General features: G+C 35.0%; 3 protein-coding genes across 27 annotated transcripts in view; 2 read left to right on the top strand and 1 right to left on the bottom strand.

Annotated features, from left to right (window-relative positions):
• rxraa (retinoid X receptor, alpha a) overlaps positions 1 to 6,095 on the top strand; it is a 346,336-nt gene extending 340,241 nt beyond the window's left edge. For 6 of the 9 annotated variants that reach the window (XM_087299853.1, XM_087299855.1, XM_087299857.1 and 3 more), the window contains 2 exons: positions 354 to 459; positions 3,199 to 6,095. In XM_087299853.1, coding sequence (XP_087155979.1) covers positions 354 to 459; positions 3,199 to 3,346 — 254 coding nt within the window. In that variant the 3' untranslated portion in view covers positions 3,347 to 6,095. Of the gene's footprint in view, positions 1 to 353; positions 1,218 to 1,272; positions 3,031 to 3,198 lie in introns of those variants that run through there. The other 3 variants (XR_015519605.1, XR_015519606.1, NM_001161551.2) reach the window with 2 other exon arrangements.
• A 5,006-nt stretch (positions 6,096 to 11,101) lies between these two features.
• On the bottom strand, positions 11,102 to 16,383 carry stx2a (syntaxin 2a). Of its 2 annotated transcripts, XM_087299585.1 has the most exons (9): positions 16,136 to 16,383; positions 15,815 to 15,877; positions 15,016 to 15,115; positions 14,699 to 14,773; positions 13,861 to 13,940; positions 13,656 to 13,764; positions 13,024 to 13,097; positions 12,796 to 12,933; positions 11,107 to 12,188 (listed from the first exon to the last, which is right to left on the bottom strand). In XM_087299585.1, exons 1-9 carry the CDS (start codon positions 16,163 to 16,165, stop codon positions 12,003 to 12,005), a joined length of 855 nt encoding a protein of 284 aa, XP_087155711.1. In that variant the 5' UTR covers positions 16,166 to 16,383; the 3' UTR covers positions 11,107 to 12,002.
• Positions 15,834 to 25,588, top strand: part of dnai1.2 (dynein, axonemal, intermediate chain 1, paralog 2) — a 68,806-nt gene continuing 59,051 nt past the window's right edge. For 11 of the 16 annotated variants that reach the window (XR_015519608.1, XR_015519610.1, XR_015519611.1 and 8 more), the window contains exons 1-15: positions 16,668 to 16,792; positions 16,981 to 17,049; positions 17,144 to 17,239; positions 17,389 to 17,469; positions 17,555 to 17,803; positions 17,981 to 18,040; positions 18,165 to 18,293; positions 18,473 to 18,557; positions 18,653 to 18,770; positions 18,868 to 18,911; positions 19,648 to 19,895; positions 21,038 to 21,127; positions 21,212 to 21,293; positions 22,387 to 22,463; positions 24,647 to 24,795. Coding sequence is in view for 8 of the 16 variants with exons in the window: in XM_087299863.1 (XP_087155989.1) it covers positions 16,751 to 16,792; positions 16,981 to 17,049; positions 17,144 to 17,239; positions 17,389 to 17,469; positions 17,555 to 17,803; positions 17,981 to 18,040; positions 18,165 to 18,293; positions 18,473 to 18,557; positions 18,653 to 18,770; positions 18,868 to 18,911; positions 19,648 to 19,895; positions 21,038 to 21,127; positions 21,212 to 21,293; positions 22,387 to 22,463; positions 24,647 to 24,795 (1,619 nt within the window). In the remaining 8 variants the exon portion in view is untranslated. Of the gene's footprint in view, positions 15,897 to 16,667; positions 16,793 to 16,980; positions 17,050 to 17,143; positions 17,240 to 17,388; positions 17,470 to 17,554; positions 17,804 to 17,980; positions 18,041 to 18,164; positions 18,294 to 18,472; positions 18,558 to 18,652; positions 18,771 to 18,867; positions 18,912 to 19,647; positions 19,896 to 21,037; positions 21,128 to 21,211; positions 21,294 to 22,386; positions 22,464 to 24,646; positions 24,796 to 25,588 lie in introns of those variants that run through there. The other 5 variants (XR_015519615.1, XM_087299866.1, XM_087299867.1 and 2 more) reach the window with 2 other exon arrangements.

Raw genomic sequence — 25,588 nt, forward strand, 5'->3', positions numbered from 1 at the left:
GTGTCCCATTCATTAATGAGGAAGAGTCCAGCTCTTTCTCAGAGGACAGACCTCTCTTCTGTTCCCTTCACATTACAGACAGTGAGGGAAAACAGACTACTCTCATTTTCCCCAATTAGAGGCTCTCAGAAGCCTCTTCCAAAGTTAGCAGATTGAGATGAGAGAGGATTAGTGTTGAGAATCAAGAACCGTTGCTTGTTTAGAACAGTTCAGTGTTTTTTTGAACATTGCTAGGGTTTTATTAACAGTTCTTGTTCTGTTGGGACTTTGTCTGCCCCGAGGATGTGCTGGAGCAGGATGGTACAGTTCCTACTCTAAAACTTAATTCTGTTATGCATCTTCTGCTGTTTCAGACTCCAAAGGCCTGTCAAACCCTGGTGAAGTGGAAGCACTGAGAGAGAAGGTCTATGCCTCTCTGGAAGCTTACTGCAAACATAAGTACCCTGAACAACCTGGAAGGTACGAAAACCACTCCCAGTGTTTTTACACCACTGCAGTAATGACCTGATTGCAAAATGACAGCACATTTCAGTTCTAGGCTTTTGTACTTTCACAGGCCCCTATTGACAATTTTCTTACATTGTTTCAGTTATTTGTTAGTTTTTTTGTCAGTGAATGTCAGTATATGTTAGTTCATTCACTGTCCACTTAATTAGATACATCTTGACAATACTTTAAAGTTTTGAACAAACTGCCGTAGGCCTTTTAGCTTATACTCAGCAAGCTGCTGGTAAGATTACATACACATTTGGCTTCTTGACATGTTAAAAATGTAATTGCTGCAGATTTGTTAGATGCACATACATGATGCAAATCGCCAGTTTCACCACATTCCAAAGGTCTCCTATTGGATTGAAATCTAGTGACTGCAGAGGCTAATTAAGTTGGTGAACTGTCATACTAAGGAAGTCTGAGGAAGTTTGAGAGGGTTTAAGCTTCGTGACATGATGTGTTATTCTGCTGGAAGTAGCCGTCATACTGTAAGAGGGGCACACTGTGGTCATAAAGGGATTGATGTGGTAAGCAACAACATGCAACAATGGTCAGTTAGTATTAAGGAGGCCAATGTGTCAAAAATATTCCCCACACATTTAAGTGACCAGCAGTCTGAACCATGGTTTCCACCACAGTTGAAAGACATGTGTATAGGTGAATTAGATGAGCTAAATTGGCAGAAGTGTGTGTGTGTGTGTGTGTGTGTGTGTGTGTGTGTGTGTGTGTGTGTGTGTGTGTGTGTGTGTGTGTATGTGTGTGTGTGTGTGTGTGTGTGAGAGAGAGAGATTGTATGGGTGTTTCCCAATACTGTGTTGCTGCTGGAAGGGCATCCGCTTTGTAAAACATATCCTAGAGTAGTTGGCGGTTCATTCCGCTGTGGCTACCCCTGATAAATAAGGAACTAAACCAGTGGAAAATAAATGAATGAGTTTGTTTTCCTTGCCTGCTCAGTGCTCACTAGGCATTTCCAATTTTTTTTTTACTAAAATCTTAGTAGATCATCAGCTTCTAAAATACTCACCCAAGCCAAATCCAAAGGCTGTATCCGAAATCGCCCTATAAACCCTCAGATATTATTTAACCACTAATTGTAGGAGCAGCCATTTATAGTGGGATCTGAAACCATAGTGGAAGTTCTGAAGTGCTCTCAGTCAATCCCACAGTTCAACACAATGAGTGTAAACTGAACATCTAGAAAATACCCATAATGCACAGTGAATTCACACAATGAATGCATTTCTGTTTCTGACCAAAAGATGGCATCTGCAGCAGAATCCTATGTGATTTTCTAATTAAATGATTATTTAATTGTTAGGGTAACATTTGTATGCATGACAGAAATTAAAATACGTTGTTTGATTACTAATATATAGTTTGCAAAGTGTTGCATATTTACCACAGGGTCTGGTCAAGAGGTAATAATCTAATCCATCTGAGGGATTCATCACTAAGCAAAGCACAAACAAAACTCAGTGCTCCAATTCAATCACTCAGTTTCATTTACTTTTTCAAGTGGACTGTATTAGTGGAATACGGAATAGTGAATGAGGGTATAATGGGCTATTTTGGAGACAGCGAGTGTTGCCAGATTGGGTGATTTCCCGCACAGTTGGGTGGTTTTGAAATTCATTTTGCTGGTAAAAAAATGGTATTGGCGGGTTTAAACATTTTGAAACTTAATTTTTTTTATGCAGCTTATCTAATAAAACATAACTATATGCTCCTGCTCCATTCATTTAGTAGTGAACGGTGCAAAGTGCAAACCGCGTGGGCCCATTTGCCAGAGGAGGTGAAGGAAAGTTGTATCAAAATCTAACTCCCCGGGCAAATCTGACTCATTCTGAGTCCCCTTCTCACGCACACGCTTCACACAGTGCCTGCAGTTAAACTCACACTGGTTTATGATGACACTTTTATTGATAATTTTTTACCCACAATTGACAGCAAGACAAAAATAGAACCATTGCTTAATTGACAAGCAGCACCTTATTATGTTCAAAAGAATTTTAAACACCAACTGGGATGTATTTATACCCCATTTCAAAAGTAAAACATACTCTAATAGGTAGTGTAATTATACAACAATAAGTGCACTGTATGTGGGTGAGAGGGGGGTTTCGATGTGATCCAGTTATGTCGTGGTTCGGTGACTGCTGATGTTGGTTGCTGTATGGTTAAAAATTATGTCAATTAAAGTAACTAGGTTAAATTCGATTTAAACCGATTAAATTTAAATAAATATTAATCTATTATTTTGGGCGGGGGGGGTTTTGAGCAGGATTTGTACAGCTTTTGGACTGGAAAAAGTCCACTATACCTGGCAACACTGGATACAGCTAAAGTCTCTTAAAAGAAATTTCTTCCTCATTCTGATGGTTGGTTTGAACTTCAGCAGGTCATCTTTATCACACTGTATCTACTATACATGGCTAAATGTAAAGAGCTGCTGTCACTGCTTGATTGATGTGATGTATATAATTGCACTAACATGGAGTTAAACATGTACCTAATAAACTGGCCGGTGATTATATTTGAGATGAGATCAAAAAGATGTTTCATTTTTAAAAAAAGAAGAAAGGAAAAGGAAAATTCATAGCTTCACACGTCTCCGGTCATACCTGACTTCAAAGGTTGTCAGAGAGCCATATCAAGAGCGATGGGTTTAGCTGTAGATGTGACTTGATTTTGTGATGTTGTGTGCAGGTTTGCTAAGCTGTTGCTGCGGCTCCCTGCACTGCGCTCTATCGGACTCAAGTGTTTGGAGCATCTGTTCTTCTTCAAGCTCATAGGCGACACACCCATCGACACCTTCCTTATGGAGATGCTAGAAGCTCCACACCAAATGACATAATGACACAACGACCTCCTGTCTCCGGGACGGGGAAACAAGGGTCTGCCACCGCAAAGATCCTTTCTGACACCATTTGCCAGAGCAGAGAGACGTTCAGAACTGCCACTCAACTCAGCATTTCCAATACAGTCATGGCGTCCATGGGTCTGTTTGTACTTTGTATAAAGATATAAATATATATAAAATATATATAAAACACATTAAAAAAGATGACAACAGACTTCAAGCGCCCAGACAAGTGAACAACACGGGTGTATCAAACTGTCCTTCAATGGGTATAAAAAAATACAAATAAAAAAAGAATAGATTTGTTGGATCCAGTAATTGCAGGAGTGTTGTACGTTGGGATATAATGGGTCTTGTGGGAGGGATCCAGAGCTGTAATCGGCCTCATGTGGCTGACGGATGGGCTGACTTTACTAGTCTTGCATTCAGGATTAAGGCTGGGCTGGCATGTCTGAGCGCATAAAGACTTATTGGGAGATGATAATGCGGGTAATGATTCGGGTTTCGTACACAAACATTGAGTTTTCAGCCCTTGATGGGACTTTTTGCGATTACAATCCTGCTGCAATTACCATTTCTCCCCCTCCACCTCAAGTGAGCTGTTCCTGATAGAATGTTTCTGTAATTACGAACAACCATGCTGATTCTCCCAACTCATCATCATCATCAGCGGTGGCTTGGAGACACAATATGGACGTAACTTCAGGATCAGGACATCAGGACGTCTGAGGTCGCTATCGGAGGTTTGGATTATGATCATTTACAGTTTTTCATCAGCTTTTACAAATCCAATCTGCCTGTTCTTAATGAGCCCATGATGCTGAAACGTGAACTAAGGAGTCTTCTAGTGGACATCCAGCCATCTGTAAGCCACCTGCAACTGTTCCACTGTGCGACTCGTCTGTATACCAATTCACCTCAAGTGGTTTTTCATGCGAGCGCGACACTTGTACAGTTTATTACAACCAATTCAGTATTGGTATCCTTTTTTTTTGATGATTTTTTTTTCCAAACGTGTGCCGTTACCTCTCTTTCAGTCACTTTTGCTGTTAAATGTGTCCCCGTGTTCACTCCTGTTCGCACAAGCCGTGTCATGCAGTCAAGTCTCGCAAGTGTGCATTATCATTAGGATGTTTCTAAGCACTTATCCTCATGTTTCAAGTCCCACTGTTGTGTTATATTGAGAGATTTTGGGGCCTTTTTTAAAGCTGTCATCTGTTTTCGAGTGTGTAATTTGCCATCTTCAGCATTTTTTCTCTCTCTGTTTGCTGCTGCTGCTGCTGAACTATGCATTTAGCATTTTTTTCCCAAAGACTGTCCATAGTGAGGTTGTGTTTTTTTTTGTTTGTTTGTTGAACTCTGGCAGTAAAATATAAAGACCATATTTGATCAAGTTTAGGCCACCAGGACCAAGTTTGAGGCATCCAGCAGCCGTTAGAGAGATAATGGGAGAGTGGAGCAGTACTGAGGCAGTGGGAGAGCTGAGACTTCCACCTAGTGGTGGAGATGCAGCACTGCAACTTTACTTGAATTTTGTACAAGTATTTAATCGGATGAAAAAAATGGCACTTTTACGTGAAATATTATGGATGTTTGTTTGTGTTTGAGTGCAGTCTCGCAAGGCTCTTCGGCAGTAGTATGATTAAGATCACTGGAGATGGTTTATAGCTGCAACAGCTTTAGTCAATGCTGTTAATGATGATGCCTCTCTGACTGTGTTTGTGAAAATCAGTTTTCGTCCTCTTACCCTCATGTTCTTTGCATGGCAAATGAATTTGATTGGCTTCACCAGATGAATCACTGGTGTTTTAAAGCCGTGTGCAGGTTCATGTGCTCAAAATGAAAAAAACTTTCTCCTGTAGCAAATGGAGCAGAAATGAAAAACTAGAATTAATACATAAACAAATGCTTTATAACATAAAGCTCTATTTTGTCTATATGTAAATGTGTGTATATTTCTAAATATGAAAGTATATAAGTCCATTCTTTAAATGTTTCCACACAATGTTAGTAAAGGAGGTTTTTTAATTGACTAAAACCAGGCCTAATTGCACTGTTACATTCTCAGATACTAGAAATGTTTTTAATTGCTGAAGCTTTTGTGTTCAGCCTTGAAAAAAAAAAAGATTGAAAAAGCAAAATTTTTAGATCGATACCAGCAGTTCAGAGCCCTAAGACAAGACAGTACACCAGCTCCTCGACCGATCGATCGTTTTTTTTTTGTTTTTTTTCATTTACAAAACCTCAGATGTCTGCTTAGTGAAAAGACCTAAAGAAACTTAACCACCTTTCTCTCCCCTTTAAACTAGTGAAGATCAACTTTGACTCTGGCACAGGGTCATCACAGACACAGGACCTTTTAAAAATATGTTTAGAAGATAATAGGAGAAATCTATTTTTGTACAAATGTAATTTTATCCCTCGCTTATATATCCTCCCTTCCTTCATCTTTCTGTGGGCTGTTGTATACATTGTGTAAATGTTGGTTTGAAGTGGGAAAAGTTCAAATCAGAGCATCGGAAGTGGAGCGTCTAAAGGGGGGATGTCAGCATCCACACCTGAACCCTGTCAAACTCTACTTTGCCTTTTGGTTTCCTTCTTTTGCCGTCTCAAAGAGAAGGATCGTCCTTTAATCATATTTTGTTTTATTTTTAAGAAAATGGAAAAAAGTCATCTGTTCTACTTTGTGGGTTGTTCTTTGATGTTTTGTCTTTCAATCAAATTAAACGTCTAATTCAAAATACGATATGTGTAGTGTCTTCATTAAACTACTTGGAACAACATTTACAGGCTTGCAGAAAATAAAAACAGCAAATGTAATTGATGTGAACAAATGAATTAAAAGTAAAGTTAATATATTGCAGTGCTGAGGTATTAAAACTATAGCCCAGTTCAATTCTAAGGCTGTTCAGAGTGTGTTTTGGAAGTTTGTCATTTATTTGTCAATAAGTGTGTACACTACCTGACAAAAGTCTTGTCGCCTATCCAAGTTTTAGGAACAACAAACAATAACTTGACTTTCTAATTGATACCTTGGTATCAGAAGTGGTTTATATGAAATGCAAATGCCTCTAGATTACACTTATTTGACCAAAAAAACTATGATCATGTCTTGATTTTTAATTATTTAATTAGGACAGTAAGGTCTGTCTTTGCTTAGACAAAAGTCTTGTCTCTTAACAAAAACGATGTATAGAATATAAAGTCATGGTGTAGTGGAAAAAGAATTAATATTGTGTGACTCCCATGAGCTTGAAGGACTGCATCCATACATCTCTGCAATGTCTCAAATCACTTATTAATAAAGTCATCTGGAATGGCAAAGAAAACGCTCTTATAGGACTGCCAGAGATCAAGATTTGTTAGATTCATCTTCAATTCCTCTTTCACCCCAGACATGCTCAGTAATGTTCATGCCTGGTGACTGGGCAGGCCAATCCAGGAGCACCTTCACCTTCTTTGCTTTCAGGAACTTGATGTGATGGCTGAAGTATGAGAAGAAGTTTCCATCCGCTTTGCAGATCTCGTGCACGCCCCATGTTGAATGTAACCCCAAACCATAATTTTTACTTTACCAAACTTGACTTATATATGTGAGAATCTTGGGTCCACAGGTTCCAATAGGTCTTCTGCAGTGTTTGTGATGATTGTGATTAATCAGAAAAATCTATATTCTGCCACTTTTCCAAATGATCAACTAGAAGTCAAGTTATTGTGTGTCGCTCATACAACTGGGAGCGACAACAAGACTTTTGTCAAGTAGTATACATATTTGAAATGTGAAATGACCTGAATTTGTTTTATAGCTATGATTTGAGTGTGATTTGGCTTATTTGTTACAATATTAGAATTGAAAGGTTGTGCTTTTAGCATAATTTTTATATGATGTATTGTGAATTTGCATTGGCATAATTACAGATTTTCCTATTTGTCTGAGATGCAGGTACGGTTTATAAAATATGATATTGTGTAGTCCTATAATGTGAGTGTAAGAGGAAGCTGCTGTCAATATGGAAGATAATGAAATCATTTACAGTGTGTGAGCACTTTTTACTCTTTCGAATGTCAGACCACAGGAGCTCTGTGTTTGTGATCGATAGATGTTAGAATAAATACTTTAAAAAAAATTATTCTCTGCAAGTCATCTGCTCATTTTACAGCCGAGCACCTAAACTGTAATGCCTTAAAGATGGTTGATATTGCTATTTTTTGCCAGAAAATTATGTCATTTTTAAAATTGTATTCAAATCACTTGCAATAAGCAGTAGATTCACTTATACTGTACCAATAAATTATTGTGTTTATGTAGCAAATATCAGCTCCAGAATGTTCTATTATTGTTGCACTAACTGTAAATGAAACAGGATAAAGGAAGATAGATAGCCTGCACTATAAAAATGTAAGCAAATAAATATTAAGCAAATAATATATACATTCAACTAACTACATATAACTATAATGGGTCATGCCAATATATGAAACATGTCAAACTCTGATCAGATAGGCCTATATTAATAATTGTCATAATAAATCTAGATCCTATAATAATTTGTGCCTGCAGATGTAAATATTCAATTATTTTATTAATTCCTGCACAGCTTTGTATATGTTCTGCAATGTTTATAAAGAAATGCCAAAGCTTAACCTCAATGCTTTTCAAATGTAAATGCCAGTTCTTTTCATTTACCATACAGTGGATGTAATATTTTAGGAATGGGATTTTATACATTTATTATGTCTCTATTTCTTCCAATTTTGTCCATTTTATGCATTCATTTTTGTATATACTTAACTTATACTGGTTATACATTTATTGTGCTTAGAGGTTGATATAAGTACAGTCAGGTTTGTTATTTTAGAGCAGAGATGCCAAATATAGTGCCCGCGGGCCAAAGTTGGCCCATTTGATTTGGCCCACCGTCCCATCTGGAGGAGAGAATGATGGAGGGTTGGGGTGAATGACTGTACCAAAGAGATCATCATTTCTTATTTGACATAACCTTTTTTTTGTTGTTTTATTGCTGAGCTACAACAAAAGCAAACAGAAGAAAAATGTTTCAATGAAATGTTGTAAATTATTTAGATGTTTTTAAACCATAAATACTGTCACTCGACTGATAGAGGACTATGCAGAAGCAAATCAAGGCAAAAACTAGTGTAATTCTGTAATACATTAGATAGTTTTTTACTGCAATAAGTTCATTATAAAATGTACAAAAATACTGTATTAGTTCATATAAAGCAATAGTTCTAGTCATTTTTAAATAATATTAAATAAATTAGGAATTTACCTATGACAACTATTTACCTTTGGCCCACAAGCCTACAAATCAAGTGGCTCTTCTTAACCCTTTTACTACCCTACCAGGAAAAAAAAATGTTTGGATTGCATTTCTTAACTCCTAATGTCACTATTGTCACTCTCAATGCATTTTATTTCAACACATGGCAAAATTTCTAAAATACCAACCTCTACCAAATGGTTGAAATGTCAGTTTATGGTAAAATTATGGGAGTTAAAAATATCATTCAATATCGTTTCCTTGTTGTTGTTTTTTTTTCAATAAAACCAAAATCAAGTGTAGTAGTAGTGCAACAGGATTGTTTGTTTGATTGTTTGGTAAGCCGACAATGTCCTGTGTTTAAACCATTATTTCAAACAGTTATTCTTTTAATTACTTTAACAGTCATTATTTAAAACAGTCCAAACATGGTCAACCACTTGGTAGAGCGGACAGTTAAAGGGAAAAGAAAACGTTTAGGCACCTTTGTCTTGTACAGATCTGTTGCGCCCTCTGGTGAAAAACAGACAAAAACACAGTCATGGACTAGTGTAGGATGATTTCAAACTAAAAGTATGTGTATATATATATATATATATATATATATATATATATATATATATATATATATATATATATATATATATATATATATATATATAGTTGAAGTCAAAATTATTAGCCCCCTTCAAAAAATTTTCTTTTTTAAATATTTAATAAATGATGTTGAACAAAGCAAGGAAATTTTCACAGCATGTTTGATAATATTTTATTCTTCTGGAGAAAGTCTTATTTGTTTTATTTCGGCTAGAATAAAAACACTTTTGAATTATTTAACATCATTTTAGGGACAAAATTATTAGCCCCTTTAAGCTATATTTTTCTCGCAAACCACTGTTATACAATAACTTGCCTAATTACCCTAACCTGCCTAGTTAAACCTTTAAATGTCACTGTAAGCTGTATAGAAGTGTCTTGAAAATATCTTTTCAAATATTATGTACTGTCATCATGGCAAAGATAAAATAAATCAGTTATTAGAAATGAGTTATTAAAACTATTATGTTTAGAAATGTGTTGAAAAAATCTCACTGTTAAACAAATTGGGGGGGTGGGGGGAAACAGGTGGCCTGACAATTCAGGGGGGCTAATAATTCTGACTTCAACTGTTTATATATAATATAGTTTTTGCTATAATATTAAAATAAAATTTGTGGCTGATTGGCCTTTATGTCTGATCGGATCCTAGATCCAGTGTAACACTCTGGGTGGAACTGACTAGTTATGCGCCAATGGTGCAGTCTGTTTATAGTCTGCATCTAGAGAACGGGCATCAGTCAGAAAGCTCAGGTTATGAATGCCCCTTCAAGATAAAGGAAGGAAAGTTATGGCACTACATTTAGGCAGAATGACTATCAAAAGACCAAAATGGCATTGGCAAACTTGCTGGTGCAACGCACAATATAGTTGATTTGTGTGTGACAATGCGGGACGTTACCAACACTAAAACAAAACCTGATACTGCATTCTGCCTTTCATATCGTATGTTCTTTGGATCCTTTATGGACACATAACAACAACATATTGCAATATAACGTCTTTATTTTATATGTAATTTAAATTCAGGGAATCACATGCTCCTCATTTTAGTCAGCCATATAAATATAAAGCACTTAACAAGGTCTCAGTACATTCATTCATATGGGTTGTTTCCATTTGAACATCACCCATTCTTGTCTTATATATAAAAAAATACATTTAATATATAACATATATTTTATTATTTTTATTATAAATGTTTAATTCTAAATGTTTAAAACTAGACTAAACTCTTCCACTATGGGAGAAACAGGTACCCACGCACAACATTTACATCACTTCTTCTTAAGTGAAATGGCCGTAAAATGCATCCTTGTTAGTTCTGTGAGCTAGATAAATACCACTTTATTTTATATTCGATTATTTTTACAAATTCATTTCACAGGAGTTTCATCATGTATTTAAGCTATTTTTTAAGTTAACTCCTGCACCAGCTACTTATCATTCTAAGTATTATGTCCTGGATGCATTTGTTTCTTTGAGTGCAGTTCACTAGGTCAGTTTTTCAATTTTTAATATTTAAAAATATTCTCTAAAAGACATCAAATAACAGTCCGAAAATAGACCAGTCATCAAATAGACAGTTCAAATGTGCAGTCATTAATATTAGTCTATTTTGTACTATTGTTAAACACCTTAAATTTAGCCTTAATGTTGAGCCCTGCTCACACTGCTATTTCAGCCATGATTTGGTAGTATGGAACAAATTTGGGAAGTCCTAAAAGAAATCTGGGTAAATTATGCGGTCTTTGATAAATGATTTGACTTAATGACTGTTGTAATAATTTTTTTCCTCTGATTTGAGGCAATTTTCTGCAGTGCAACTTCAGCTACGACAAACGTCAAACCAAGAACCAATAGGAGAATCTGATGAAATATCAAAGCTTTTTTTCTGGCTTTATTATTAAAGCATGTTGTGCACAAAAGTAACCCTACAGATTATTTACATTTGCTGTGAGGTATTAACAATTTGTACAAACAAATGTGGATTTTGACTTTGTCCATCCATGACACATGAGTTTTCTTGCATGCCAGTGTTGGAGCATCTTTATTGTTGTTCAGTCTGACATTATGTCAACGGAGATCTTACAGTGTGACTATGTTTGTCCAGTCTGACAAGCTACAATCGTTTTCGATTATTTAAAAAATAAAAATCATCACACAATGTGAATTGGGCTTTAGCTGTTAGCAGTGCCAGATGGAATCTGCGGACGTTTTTGCTATTTCTGCTGAGAATTTTGGTAAAAATCTGCGGATTTCTGCGGAATTATTTTGGGAGTATCCAGCGGAGTATCATAACTAAAACCTTAATATATGAAATAAAAAGTAATAAATTACTGAATAAAAACTGAATAAATTCAGATTTACACATTTACTCAAGTAAATAAACAGAATTAATGATGGGCTAAAAATCTGCAGAAATCTGCGAAACGCTATGCGCGCAGATTCCATGTGGGCCTAGCTGTTAGACATATCTGATTAAACAAAAAATGCTTGCTGGCTTCATTTTAAATAATGAAAATTAGTGCATATAAACATTCACTGATACTCACAACCTGATTTGTCATCATGTTACATCAGAAAATGCTGCAGAAAATCTGAGAGCAAGCTTAATTGTTAAACATAGTAGCAGAAGCAAATGAGAAGTGTACTGTATGTTCGTAAATGGATAGAGAAAACCCAATAGACAGATCAGCATGAACCGGCAAATTAACAAATCCATCATTTTCACAAACCGAGACAACACCTTAAAGTAGAATGTTGAAAATTCAAGATTCATTCAAGAGCCCTTCATTGGTTACTGGTTTTGCTTTGCGCTTGAATGAAGGCAAGGGAGGTAGTCTAATCCGCCATGATTTCTTATATTCAGTAGCTTGTTTGATGTTCTCTTTCCCTTGATCTACATAGTTCCCAGTTTTCATTACAGTCTTTGCTATGTTGTTTGCCATTTCCCCCTATAATAAAAAGAGGAAACACCTTTTAATGATGGCTATTTCAAAAGTCCCATTGCACTATCATGTCAGCTTTTTATGTCTTGATAATAATAAACTTTTTAAAAAAAAATACTTTTTACAATAGCTTTAAAGTATGTATAATCTTTCCATTGCACTTTCATGAACAATTATGTCACAATATCAATAAACTTTAGAGTATGCATCTCAAAATTGTATAAAAATTAAAAAGACACTAAATTACTAAAACAACATTTGTCTAACCAAATTAAAAAAGAATATAATATACTTGAAGCACTTAATCACACAATAAAAAGGTAAAAACTTCTTTTAACTCCTCTAAAAACACAAGTAAACCTGTTGTCTTAAAAGTGACAAATTGACTGTACTTTTAAAAAGTCAGTAAACCCATTAAGTAATTTTTTTAATTATGCACATACTGTAGTTCTTTTACTAAATAATTTTAAGGCAGTGGGTTTACTGATTTTTTTAACTAATCCCTTTTTTTAGTTTATTTATATTAGATAATAGACCAAAATAGTCTTACAAACTGTATATTAAAGCTATTTTTCCTGTCTATTCACTGAACTCTGCAGCGAGCGTGTCGTACCTGACTGTTAACTAGCATGGCGATATCCGTAAACATGTTATGCAGCTCTTGAATGCTGGCCTCCAGACAGCGAATGTCCTTGTGTCGTGACTCAATTTCATTCAACGCTTGCCCTGTGATGCTGGAGCCAGAGCTGATCTACACACAAGAACATATCTTAACATTTCAGCAAACTTACTGGACTTTATGTGGGAAAAATTTAAGTTTTCTGAAAACACTGAAACTTACATTTGAGGTAAAAACAGCTGGACTTTTATTTTGTAGTAAATCCTCTGTCTCCTCTTCTGTCATTACATTGCCACCTTAAATAGAAAGAAATATCCTTGATCTTCAATTCATGTTTGATTCTACATTATGAGACTATATGGTACATATAAATCATGATTTTATTTGCTTTTGTTAACTTTAAGTTTAGTTCACTCAGATATATAAGTTAGCTGTTAATTTACTGCAGTAGTGAATGCACTTAGAACTGTTTGCAGAGGCTGCTAATAAAAGGTAATGATAGGTAATAACGTTCATTTTCTTTCACTTTAGACCTAAGTGTATCCTCAGGAGCTATAAGAATTCATTTTGTTTAGCGCGTGTGTGTGTGTGTGTTTTATGAATTCACCAAGAATACCAAGGTTTAGCAGGAAATGTTCTTCAATAATCTATTAAAAATAGTCACCTACCGCTCCTACTGCCTGAGGGTGAATAAATTAACTGCAAATGTTCCTTTCCCATTAACCCATAATCAAAATGACAGCAATTCTACAGTACAATGTTCAATTACAGAAAAAAAAATACTAATAACAATAGGCAGTGGTGGTCAAAGACATTTTACGATGATGTGTTAATAAACGTATTAGCTCACTCACTGATCTCCAGCTGCCTTTGTATCCGCTCTTTACTCTTTGCACGAAAATATAACAGCTCTTGGTTGTACAAACCCATTATTTCTGCAAACCTCAGTGAAAGTACTGTGTGCTATAGAACAACACAGAGAGACAAAGAAAGAAACATTGAATATAACAAGCATCTAAAGAACAGCATTAAATATATACAGCAGAGGGTGATTTTTACCTGAGTAGTGTGTATGCGGCAGTACACTGAGCTGCTGTTTGTGTTTGCATTCCCATATTTAGAAAAATGTTCTTCCAAATCTATATAAACAATCAACCAATAAGCTTTTAAATGTAACACGAAAGATTTAATGACAAATGTTGTGACAAAAATAATGAGTTGAGGTTATTTTTTCCAGGCAGATATAAAGCCAGGTATAGAAGAATGTTTTTTGAAGAGAATAAAGCTGAAAGTTTACTAGAGACACATTTCCTGGGTTAAAAATAAAAAAGATGGAATGAAATTCCACCACAAACTGGCACAGACAAGCTTCTCTATTTGCAAGTCAAATCCTCCTTTAAATTCGTCAATTGCAGAGCTGGACTTGGCTATAACTCTGCCCTGGACTACTACAGTGCATCCTTTCCACGTTTTCCAGTGCAAAGTCAATAAATTAATAAAGAAAAGTCTGTACATAATATAATCTTGAATATACTGTAAATGCAGATGCAGAATTAATATATTACAGCATAGATAAATGCCCATTTGACAGTAGGAGAACTGGTTGTGAGCTAGGATGCAGAAAAGAAAATGGTAAGAGTGACTACATTTCAAAATATTTGATTTTGTCATTCAAATTATTATTAGATTTAGACCTAGAATTTTGTTGTGTCCTGTTTGTTTATACATTGCACTAAAACAATTTGGCCTCCACATTGTTTAAAACTGGCTTTAGTGAAAAATGTAAAAGACTAAGAAAACTATCTGTTGAAAAAATTATGATGATTCTTCTCCTATTAGGAGTGAACCTGTATATATTCAGTGTAAACTAACAATAAATAAATACATTTTAACTCACCTTTTAGTTTAACTTGGATTGCATCTGCTATCTGCTTGATGTCATTGCCAAACAGCTCAAGTTCATCTCTCACATCTGTGAGACAAAAACATGGTAGAGAGTAACAAAGAAAAAGAGAAGTGACTGCACAAAACAACTTTGTTTATTATTATTGAATGCATTCAGGTTTCTCACACCTTTTAAACAGTCTATTTCCATGACTTTCATGCTTAATGGATTAGAATTTCTTCAAATTAATTTATATTTTTGTTAAATATTTGTAACACTGGTGCTTAATGCAGACAAGACTGCTAAAACAAAATGTGCAACATACTCACAAGCCTGTGGGTTGATTTCTGTCAAAATGGTACGATGTCTCAGCTTCACTTCTTCCACAAGGAAAGAAAGTCTTTCTATAAGTTTTTGAGCTTCATCAACCTGTACATATACAGTAACATGCATGACGATAGAAATTATTTGCTTTTCAGTTATACCTTAACAGAAAGTATAGTTTTTAAAACTTTAAAAAAAAAAAAACTTGTCTAAAAACTGACTTACATAGACTACACTTAAAATAACACTGACAGAAGTCTGGCTGGTCTTACTCAATCTTTTAATGAAGTTATATGTATACGTATTTTGCATGAGATTGAGTAGCCTAAATATTGTTTCCACATGGTTTTATACACTGCTACATAAACTATACTTCTAAAATCAATACCTTAACATAGTAAAGATAAATAACTATTAAAAGTTATGTGACTTTTATACTTTTAATTTTAAAGTTTGTTTGCAAAATAAAAACTACAACGCTAATAGTTGAAAAAGAATAGTCTAAGTATATTAAACTAAAATGTGCAACAAGTTAATAATGAAACTGACAACTACATCTAAAGTATGACTGACATTATATTTTTATGAGCTAAACACTGGGCTAACTTTGAGCCAAGCAAGTAGTATTAAAATGGTAAATTACTAGTGCTGAAAACTGTACAGTATACTTAAATTATACTTGAACTTTCAAGTAGCCTACACATAAAGTAACTGTATACTTCTCTTTTGTAAGAGCAATGTGGATTAGAGACCGTTTTACGCAATAAAGTAGATGTTCAAACAACACGGTGTAAGTACACAAACCTTGGGCAGGAACTTCTCCAGGAAAGCGTCAGACTCAACATCGATGGTGATGTCATTGTAGTGCTGAACGGGGAAAGCCAAGGTTAGTCAAAACAATTACTGTTAAAAAAAAAGCAGTCACTGAGACATTTATAAACGGCTTTAATGAAACAGAAAGCATTGTTTTATCAGTAACCACATGCTGGCTAATCCAAAAAGCATTAATGCAAATATTCTGTACAGTGAGAGCAAGTAACGTTATCTTATCTGTAAAAAAATCGAACTTATTATCAATAGTTTTACGTCTAAATTACATAAATTAAGAAGACAATGTTGTCTTACGGCTGATAATTCGCCCAGACGATCCTTCATTTTAGCTCCAAATAAGTTTCTCCGCTACACCACAATATTACTGAATGACTCGGTTAAACAATAACCTGAATAAACCGCCCTTTGAGTTGAATCTTCTTGATGAATCAATATCGGTATGAACAGCTCGTTTGAATACGTTGATAGGTATAGTTGGGAACTATTCTAAAGAACCGACTCGCTGTTAAATGAATCGGACTTTCCAACACTATCAAGGACACAAAAGCCGCGCCTTCTTACTTCCGTAAATTTTGACACCATAATAACAAACATCGTTATTCAAATTTTATTGTACGTGCTTGCAAATTTATTTTCACAAAACTTCAAGGTCACCTAAATTGAAACAATGTGAGAAGAAGTTACTTCTTCCAACACAAAACATGGCTTTATATTTATTGTGCAGCGAGGAGGAACGGGAGGGGAGGAGCAGGTGAGGGGCTCCAACTACGCGCATGCGCAGTAATGTCTCGCCAGTCCGACGGGTGCAGCTGCCATGGCAACCTCTAAACGCACAAACACTAGTTTCAGAGAGCGGAGCAGTCTTGTTACCCAAAGAAAGTTGCTTTCACGTTTTTTGAAAAGGAAAAAATGTCAGTTTCTTATAAAGTTGGGACAGTGAAAAGTAAACAGGTATGTAAATAGCATTATAACGAACGCAGATTTAATACTATCGTAAAAGAATAACTTTTATAAGTATCAAACACGTTTTGGCACCTAACGTTATAGTTTTAGTGAATTTTGCTTTCTGGTTAACCAATGTTAATTTAACGAATATTGATTTACTTAATGATTGTAATGCATTTATTTTCTCAATTAAGTCACCTAATGTTAACACCCAGCCAAAGGCTCCTGTGGTAAAGGGTGTCAAAACCACTGGAAAGAAGAAGGTAACGTTAGCCTTCAACACGACTAACGTTATTCATATTCATTCTGAATGAATTCTTTGTCAAATTTGTCAAAAGGCATTTTTTGGTCACGTAGGATGAAGAGGAAGGGATAGACACAGCTGACGGAGAAGAATGGATGCAAGGAAAAACCCTTGTGAAGCCTCCAGACCAGCTGGACTTAACTGAAGAAGTGTGTAAACCTGAATAGAGCCTGTGGTCTGACTCTGCATCTAATAATGTTGGGATTATTATATATATATATATATATATATATATATATATATATATATATATATATATATATATATATATATAATATCTGTTTCTTGTGTTCAAAAGGAGCTGAAGGAAGAGATTACCAGAGTATTAACAGCAAACAATCCGAATGCCCCTCAGAACGTTGTCAGATACAGTTTCAAAGTAAAAAAAAATATCTCTATAGCATATAAAGTTATGCTTCTTAAAGAGGATGATTTAAACAACTAAAATTTATTTGTCTTTTCAGGAGGGCTGCTATAAAACTATTGTCTTTGTGGATCAGATGGCTATTCACTTTGAACTAGAAGGGAATCTTGTGCACAAGGAATCAGATGAAGGTCGAAGACTGATGGCTAAACATACTGAAAGGGAAGATTGTGGTGGAGATGAGAGACTAGAAAATGTGCCAATCAAACCTGGAAAGAGAGAACAGAAAGTCACCAACCAGTTTAACTTCATTGATAGAGCCTCACAAACATTAAACAACCTTCCAAGAGTGAGAAGATCTATGGATTACATTATTGAACCTTTACGTCTCATGGATTTATTATTCATTAAAAAATGAACATTGATTGACAGTGATTGCATGAATGCTTTTGTAGGCTTTGTGCACATTTCATGCATTATCCACATTATTTCATTTTCTTTTTCAATAAAACATAATGTTTTGCAGGAAATAAGTTGTCAAACTGAGCCACCCCCTCGTGCAAACTTCTCAGCTACAGCCAATCAGGTAAGATAATTTTAGTCTTTTTTTCTGTAAATTATTTTGATTAAAATTTTGGCACTAAACCAGCACTATGCTTTCATTATATTGAACATATATACAGTGTTAGCAAACCCTGGTCTTTCTACAGTGGGAGATCTATGACTTTTATGTAGAGGAACTTCAGAGGCGAGAGAAAAGCAAAGAGAAACAAGAAAGCCAGTTCCCAAACAAAGAGGAGGACAGAAGCAAGAAAAAGATGATCCAAGCAGAGGCTCAGGTGGCTAAAAAATAAATATAATTTGACATGCATTGTAAAGAACTACATACACTATTGTCCTAATTACAAAAGAATGTAAAAAAATGGTTTAAAGGGGGTTAAGTGAAAAAAACAACAATAACAAAAGTTATTGGCAAAAAAGAAAATAAAAAAGCTGTTCCTACTACTTGTGCTTATAGAGTGATGACATATCCCAGCTAGCTAAGCCTGCCAAGATCATTGAGCGTATGGTGAACCAAAATATATTTGATGAAGTTGCACAAGGTAATTTTAATCAAATTATATATTTTGTTCTTCTTCATTTGACAGATTAACATTCGTCAAAAAGTTTTGTAATCACATTTGCTTCCAAACCTTAGATTTCATGTACTTTGAGGATGCAGCAGATGAATTTCGAGGAGAGAAGGGGACTCTTCTCCCACTGTGGAAATTCCAGTATGATAAAGCTAAAGGGCTGTCTGTGACTGCCCTCTGCTGGTGAGTCTCACATTGGAGTACAGTAAAATGCATTCATTTACTTTTTTTGTTGAGTAAACAGAAACAAATAATGGCAACCACACTTGTGTATTTCTAGGAATCATATATACAGTGATTTGTTTGCTGTTGGTCTTGGGTCGTGTAAGTTAACTATATTTACTCTGAAAGAAACGTTTGTACTTCTTTTTAACTGTCTGTTTCTGCACAGCTATCAGGAGCACAGGGTGGCATCAGATAATAGGATTCCTTCTCCCTTTTTTATTTATTTATCTGTTTATTTATTTATTTATTTATTTATTTTTATCTATTTATTCTGCCAAACCAGGGCTGACTAGCATTGAAAGTATTAATTTTGGCAGGACACTCATGATTTCTTATCTGTATGCTGTGCTTTGCTTAATTTGTTTTGTTCCAAATTACAGATATCTCATGCAAACACAGACTCTCTTTTTTTAAATTTTCAGTCCGACACCTGTTCACTTAAACAAAACTCACAGAGATTTACTTGCATCTGCATTCATTATAGACTTCTATTTTTTGCATGCACAATTAATTATAAATACTGTAAACTAACCATAACCAGCTCCCTATCCTCTAAAATTAAGTTGCTTTTTTAATTTTTTTTTTACACAATTTTTCTTTTTTTTTCTTTTTGACATAAACCTGTCTATGTGAATTTAAAATGTATTGTCAAACATTACTTAACTTACCATGTATTTTATTTATTTATTTATATATATATATATATATATATATATATATATATATATATATATATATATATATATATATATATATATATATATATATATATACATAAATGGAATCATTTGTAAGTTAAATGATTCTAAAAATGCGTTTTATCTTACCCCTCTAGATGAATTTACTCAGCAGGAGCGCGGCATGCTTCTCTTTTACACCCTAAAGAATCCCAGTTTCCCTGAATTCATCTTTAACACAGACTCGGGTGTAATGTGTGTGGACATCCATGAACAGCTGTCCTACCTGGTCGCTGTGGGATTATATGATGGCTGTGTGTCCGTGTATGACCTGAGGAAAAAGAGTGACCAACCCATGTATAACAGCATAGCCAGCTCTGGCAAACACACAGGAGCTGTGTGGCAGGTATGGGTGATGATGTGACCATGGTGTCATTGTTAACTTAAAGCAATAACAGTAAACCTTCATTACAGTTACTGCAATGAAGATGTAATAGCACTCGGACTAAAAAAAAGATGCATACAAATAATTCAGCTTCAAAAATTTTAAGAAATTTGGATATACTTTTGCCAAATATATTTTGAAATATTTATTGTTCATATACAGTGCTCAGTATGATTGAGAACACCCCATTTTAAAAATATTTGTATCTATTTCTCAGTTATTATTGGCAATGTATTTATGGTGCATTTAAACAAAACAGATTTATTAAATATTTCTAAAATAATATTTTAGCTACCAAACATATTTAGAAATTGAAAGATAATACAATTAAATTCAAGCAAAATATTGCAAAAAAAAGGTACAACTTACGAAATTTCACCCCAAGAATTATTTTTTTGCTTCTCATATATATGCTTACTTTTTTATATTGTTTGTGATATTTTAAGTGTTTAATATAGATGTACACTACTGGTCAAATATTATGGCCTGTAAGATTTTTATGTTCTGTTCATCAAACAAAATGTTAAGATAAACAATTGGAGAAAAATAATTAGTTTCACAATTTTTGCACATCGATTATTATGAGAAATGTTTCTTGAGATCCAAAGCAGCATATTAAAATGATTTACCTAAGGTGATTTAGTTCACACTAAATTGAAAATGTACTCACAGTTTACTCAGTCTTCATTGGTTTTAATACTTTCTGATTTTTTTTCAGTTGAACACAAAAAAAGATATTTTGAAGAAAGCCTAAAACTGGTAACCATTCAAATCTATAATACAACTTTTCGAAACATCTTCAATATGTTCAGTATGTAAAATATGTTTAAAAGAGCAAAGACTCAAACAGGTTTGTGAGGGGTGAGCCAGAATTTTTAGTTTTGAGTGAACTATCCTTTAAAGAAGAATAATGTAACATGGAAAGCTGAAGTAAAGTCTATTATTAGCTATTTACTTATAAAAAATTTTCACAGTATAAACATTTTGCTATATTTTTTACAAACCCCAATTTTTAAAAATGATAGAAGTGTACTTCAAATGAAACAGATTTTATGTACTGTTCAAGGTAATTATGTTTTGCATGTTCATTGTTTTTGTTACAGGTGAAGTGGCAAAAAGACGATTTGGACAGCAATCACAACTTCTTCTCAGTGTCCACTGATGGACGAGTGGTGTCTTGGACTTTGGTGAAGGTACAAAAGGAAATAATTAGTGGTCAATTGTAAAGTAAGTTTTTATTGTATGAGGTTAACTAATGCCTATTATCTGGATTTCAGCACGAAATAGTATTCACAGACATCATTAAGCTCCCGCCAGTGGACAAAGTACCTGATGACCTTAAGAATGTAGTTGCAACAGGTATAAACCACTTTTGATGTGTGTTGCACATTCATCCCTTTCAGCTGTGACTATATTCACAATATGGTGCATAAAATACTAATTTCCTACAATTTAACCAAAAAAAACCCTGCTCATAATTTATGACCATAATATTGACAAGTAAAAGGTAGTAAAGATGTTTTTGCTGCTAAAGTTCATGAACTTATTAGGCCTCAGCTGTTTCTAGGATTATGTTTCATTGAAGAGATTCTACTGCAATTAAACAATTATTCATTTTCTTTATAAAAAAAAAAAAATACACAAATTAGGTTTTTAATGTTCGGGTCTATTGTAATGTATGGCATGCCTCTCAAAGTAGCATCTGATCAATTTCAATTATGTTTTCAGAAATCACACATAACAGAAATCAGACAGAAACAGTTATAATGTGCTATAAACGTGAATAAACATTTCAGAGGTGCAGATAATTTCATGCTTTACATATATATATATTATATATAAATACAGTATAACAGTTCTGTCTGGTTCTTGAATCTGATTGGCTGATAGCCGTGATATATTTAAGTAATATCAGCACCCGTAAAGCCTCTTTACCCTTTGTGTATTATTTACTCCGCCCACATACAACCAGTAAAAAGCAGACACTACAAATCTAAAGTTTAAAAGATGCTTGCTCAGCTGTTTAACTGTCAGCTTATGATTTGAATCGAAGGCGGAAGAAAGTAGTTCCTCATACAAAAGGGTTTTTGACACTCTCCATGTTTGGTTTTGTTTTTATATACACAATTATGCCGTCAAACTGTTGTATAAACGCAACATCACACTCGTAGCAGTGCGATATGGCTGTATATTGGCACTTGTGGGGGCACTAACGCTCGCCTCCCACCAGTGCTGATATACAGCCATATCACACTGCTACTCATGTGATATTGCTCATATATATATATATATATATATATATATATATATATATATATATATATATATATATATACACACACACACACACACACACACACACACACACACACACACACACACACACACACACACACACACACACACACACATATACATAAACTCACTTATAACACTTTCTCTATGGGTCTAGCTGGAACATCTTTGGATTTTCATAAACAAAAGGACCACCATTTTCTGGTTGGCACTGAAGCTGGAAAGATTCACAAGGTCAGTCATGCACTTTCACAGCCAAGATGATCACTTTACACAAAGGCCAGTCTTAAAATCAATCAACATATGCCTTGTGAACATCCTGCTGTCTGAAGATCTGCAGTCTTGAGTCATCACATTATTCTTCTGTGTTTGGATCTGGCAGTGATGTTGTTGTGTCTGTGGTGCGGGTATCTGTTTATATAATATCCTTGCCATCAAACAGAGAGGAAGTCTTCTTATTAACTGTCTGCACTGCTATCACAGAAGCATAAGGCAGCATCAGCTAATGATATTCCTTCACCCTTTCTTTATTTACCTTTTCATTCCGCCAGCCAGGGGTTTACTAGCATTCAAACCATTCATTTTGACAGACCACTCTTAGTTTTGTTTCTCATCTGTATGCTGTTGTGCTTTACTTTGTTTTGTTCTAAATGACATGTTCATGTAAAAACACAGGCTCTCTTTTTAAATGCTCATTTAACAACCCCTCCAATTATACAAAACACAGGTTTACTAATCTATCTAAAAGGATGTCCTGCAGACTTTTCATTGCTTGCATGCACAAATAGTTATAAATTACATACATTATCCTTAACCAGCTCCCTAATTAAAAAAAAAAATCTCCAATTGATTGTTAATTACATTTTACATTTACATTTTTCAAAGGATTTAATTGAATTTTGATTCAATTTAATTTAATTTAACATCCTTTGGCTTTGTCCAGGGGTGTCCAAACTCAGTCCTGGAGGGCCGGTGCCCTGCATAGTTTAGTTCCAACCCGAATTAAACACACCTGAACCAGCTAATCAAGATGTTTCTGGGTATACTAGAAGCTTCCAGGCAGGTGTGTTGAAGGAAGTTGGAGCTAAACTATGCAGGACATTGGCCCTCCAGGAGATTGAGTTTAGACACCCCTGGCTTAGTCCTTTTATTCATTAGGGGTCGCCACAGCGTAATGAACCGCCAACTTATCCAGCATATGTTTCACATGGCAGTTTTCTTTCCAGCTGCAATCCAGTACTGGGAAACACCATACACTCTCACATCACACACATACACTACGGCAAATTCAGTTTATTCAATTCACCTATAGCGCATGTTTTTGGACTGTGGGGGAAACCCGAGCATCAGGAGGAAACTGACGTAATCACGGGGAAAATATGCAAACTCCACACAGAAATGCCAACTGACCAATCTGTGACTCGAACCAGCGACCTTCTTGCTGTGAGCTGACAGTGCTTACCACTGAGCCATCATGCCGCCCTAATTTAATTAAATTTAATTTAAACACTTTATCTAGAAATGAGGATGTTTTTAACAGATTTAGCTCACTTCTGGGCACAAACCAGTTAATACGTTTAGGTATACTACATATACACACAGCACTGTTAATTTCTCTTGTCAAAACAGACGTTTGGCATGTGCATAAATGATCTATGAGCATCTACTGTATGTGCCATGCTATGGAACAGCCTGTAAAGCGAATCAGATGCTGCAGAATTGATGCTTTTATCTCCTGGCTGATGTTAGCAGACCTGCCTGTCTGGAAGCAGACAGCCCTATCACACATTGCCTATGCTTCTTGACCTAAAACTGTTTAATCAAGAATCGTGAATGACTTAAAGAAAGTATCTATCTTTTAGAACATCTAGCTGTCCAAGTGTCATGATGAGATATTTGCTCTGTTTTAGGCATATTTTACCAAATTTATAGTAGCTAATTTTCTCTTGCTGCAATAGGCTTATTCAATGTAAACTACACAAAATGCAAAAGCCTACCCTGCTCTGACATATCTGTAAAGATGTTCTGCAGCTGTGTTTGAGGCTCATTTAATCGCAGAAGGCTAGAAACATACTGCTGGATAAAAAATGGCCCCAGTCTCCCTAAAGACTGACAGCCGACTCTGAGCTCTGTGTTCTTTAGATTCATCTCTCAGATTAAACTCAAAGCCCTTCTGTTTATGACTTGCTGCCCAGAGAACAATGAATTCGATCCATCAAACATTTCTCCTAAGCTGCACGAGGCAAACAAAACCAGATAAATTGTTTGGATCTTTTTGCGAAGAATGTTAACATGTAATACTCTGCGTCTTCAAAGGTTATTTACAAACTCTAGTAAATAATGAAGCATTATAGAAGGATTAAGAGTGCTGTTGTGCAAAATGTAACCAATAATGGGTCTATGCTTGTGTTTGACAGGGCTCCAAATATTATTCGAGCAAGTTCTTAGAGATGTACGATGCCCACTTCATGACTGTCAGCTGTGTGAGGTGGAATCCCTTCCATCCCAATGTCTTCATCTCTTGCGGCTGGGACTGGATGGTCAAAATTTGGGATCACACTATTAAGTATGACCACCATTTCCTACAGTGCAATATCCACAGCAACCTTTTCCAGGTTCTAAAAATAGCACACTCTTACTTATTCTTCAGCTTGCAGGGCTTGCGAGGAATCATATTAAAATGGTTATGAATGGACAGTTGAAGTGTGTACTTGAAAAATCATGTAGCTGATGAATGTGTTTAGGTTCTAAATCAGTGAGTTCTTATTTTAATTAATAATTACATAATATAAACTGTAAAAATGTCAGTCATTTCAAAGTAAAAACATAAACAAAAAAATCAACAGTAAAAATCAGTAAAGTTGTTTGTGATGAACACTGGTTCGCATATGACTTTCTCATCTATACATGCTTATGGTTGTGTTTTTGTCTGTAACAATGCTACGTTGTGTAGATGTTAGTACTGTATTTAGTAACTTACTGTATTTTTCGCTGTAAATTTCCGTTAACCATAGTTGCCATTTTTTACCTTATATTTTGTGATTTTTTTTTTTAACAGTGTACTTTAATAAAGCAGAACAATATCACTTTTTATGAGATTTTGTTTCTGATTCTAGCCTGATTTCAACTTTTTATACTATTTCAAAACATTGAAATTTTCCCAGTGCTGGGTTACAGCTGGAAGGGCATCCGCTGTGTAAAACATGCTGGATAAGTTGGCGGTTCATTCAGCTGTGATTAATAAAGGGACTAAGCCAAAAAGAAAATGAATGAATGAGTAACATTAGAATCAAAATGGACAATACTGCTTCTTAAAACAGCCAATTAATAAAAATCCTGATAATTGAGCCTAATAACTT

This window comes from Danio rerio, chromosome 21 (assembly GCF_052040795.2).
Source record: "Danio rerio strain M-AB ecotype USA chromosome 21, GRCz13ab, whole genome shotgun sequence".
Taxonomy (NCBI): domain Eukaryota; kingdom Metazoa; phylum Chordata; class Actinopteri; order Cypriniformes; family Danionidae; genus Danio; species Danio rerio.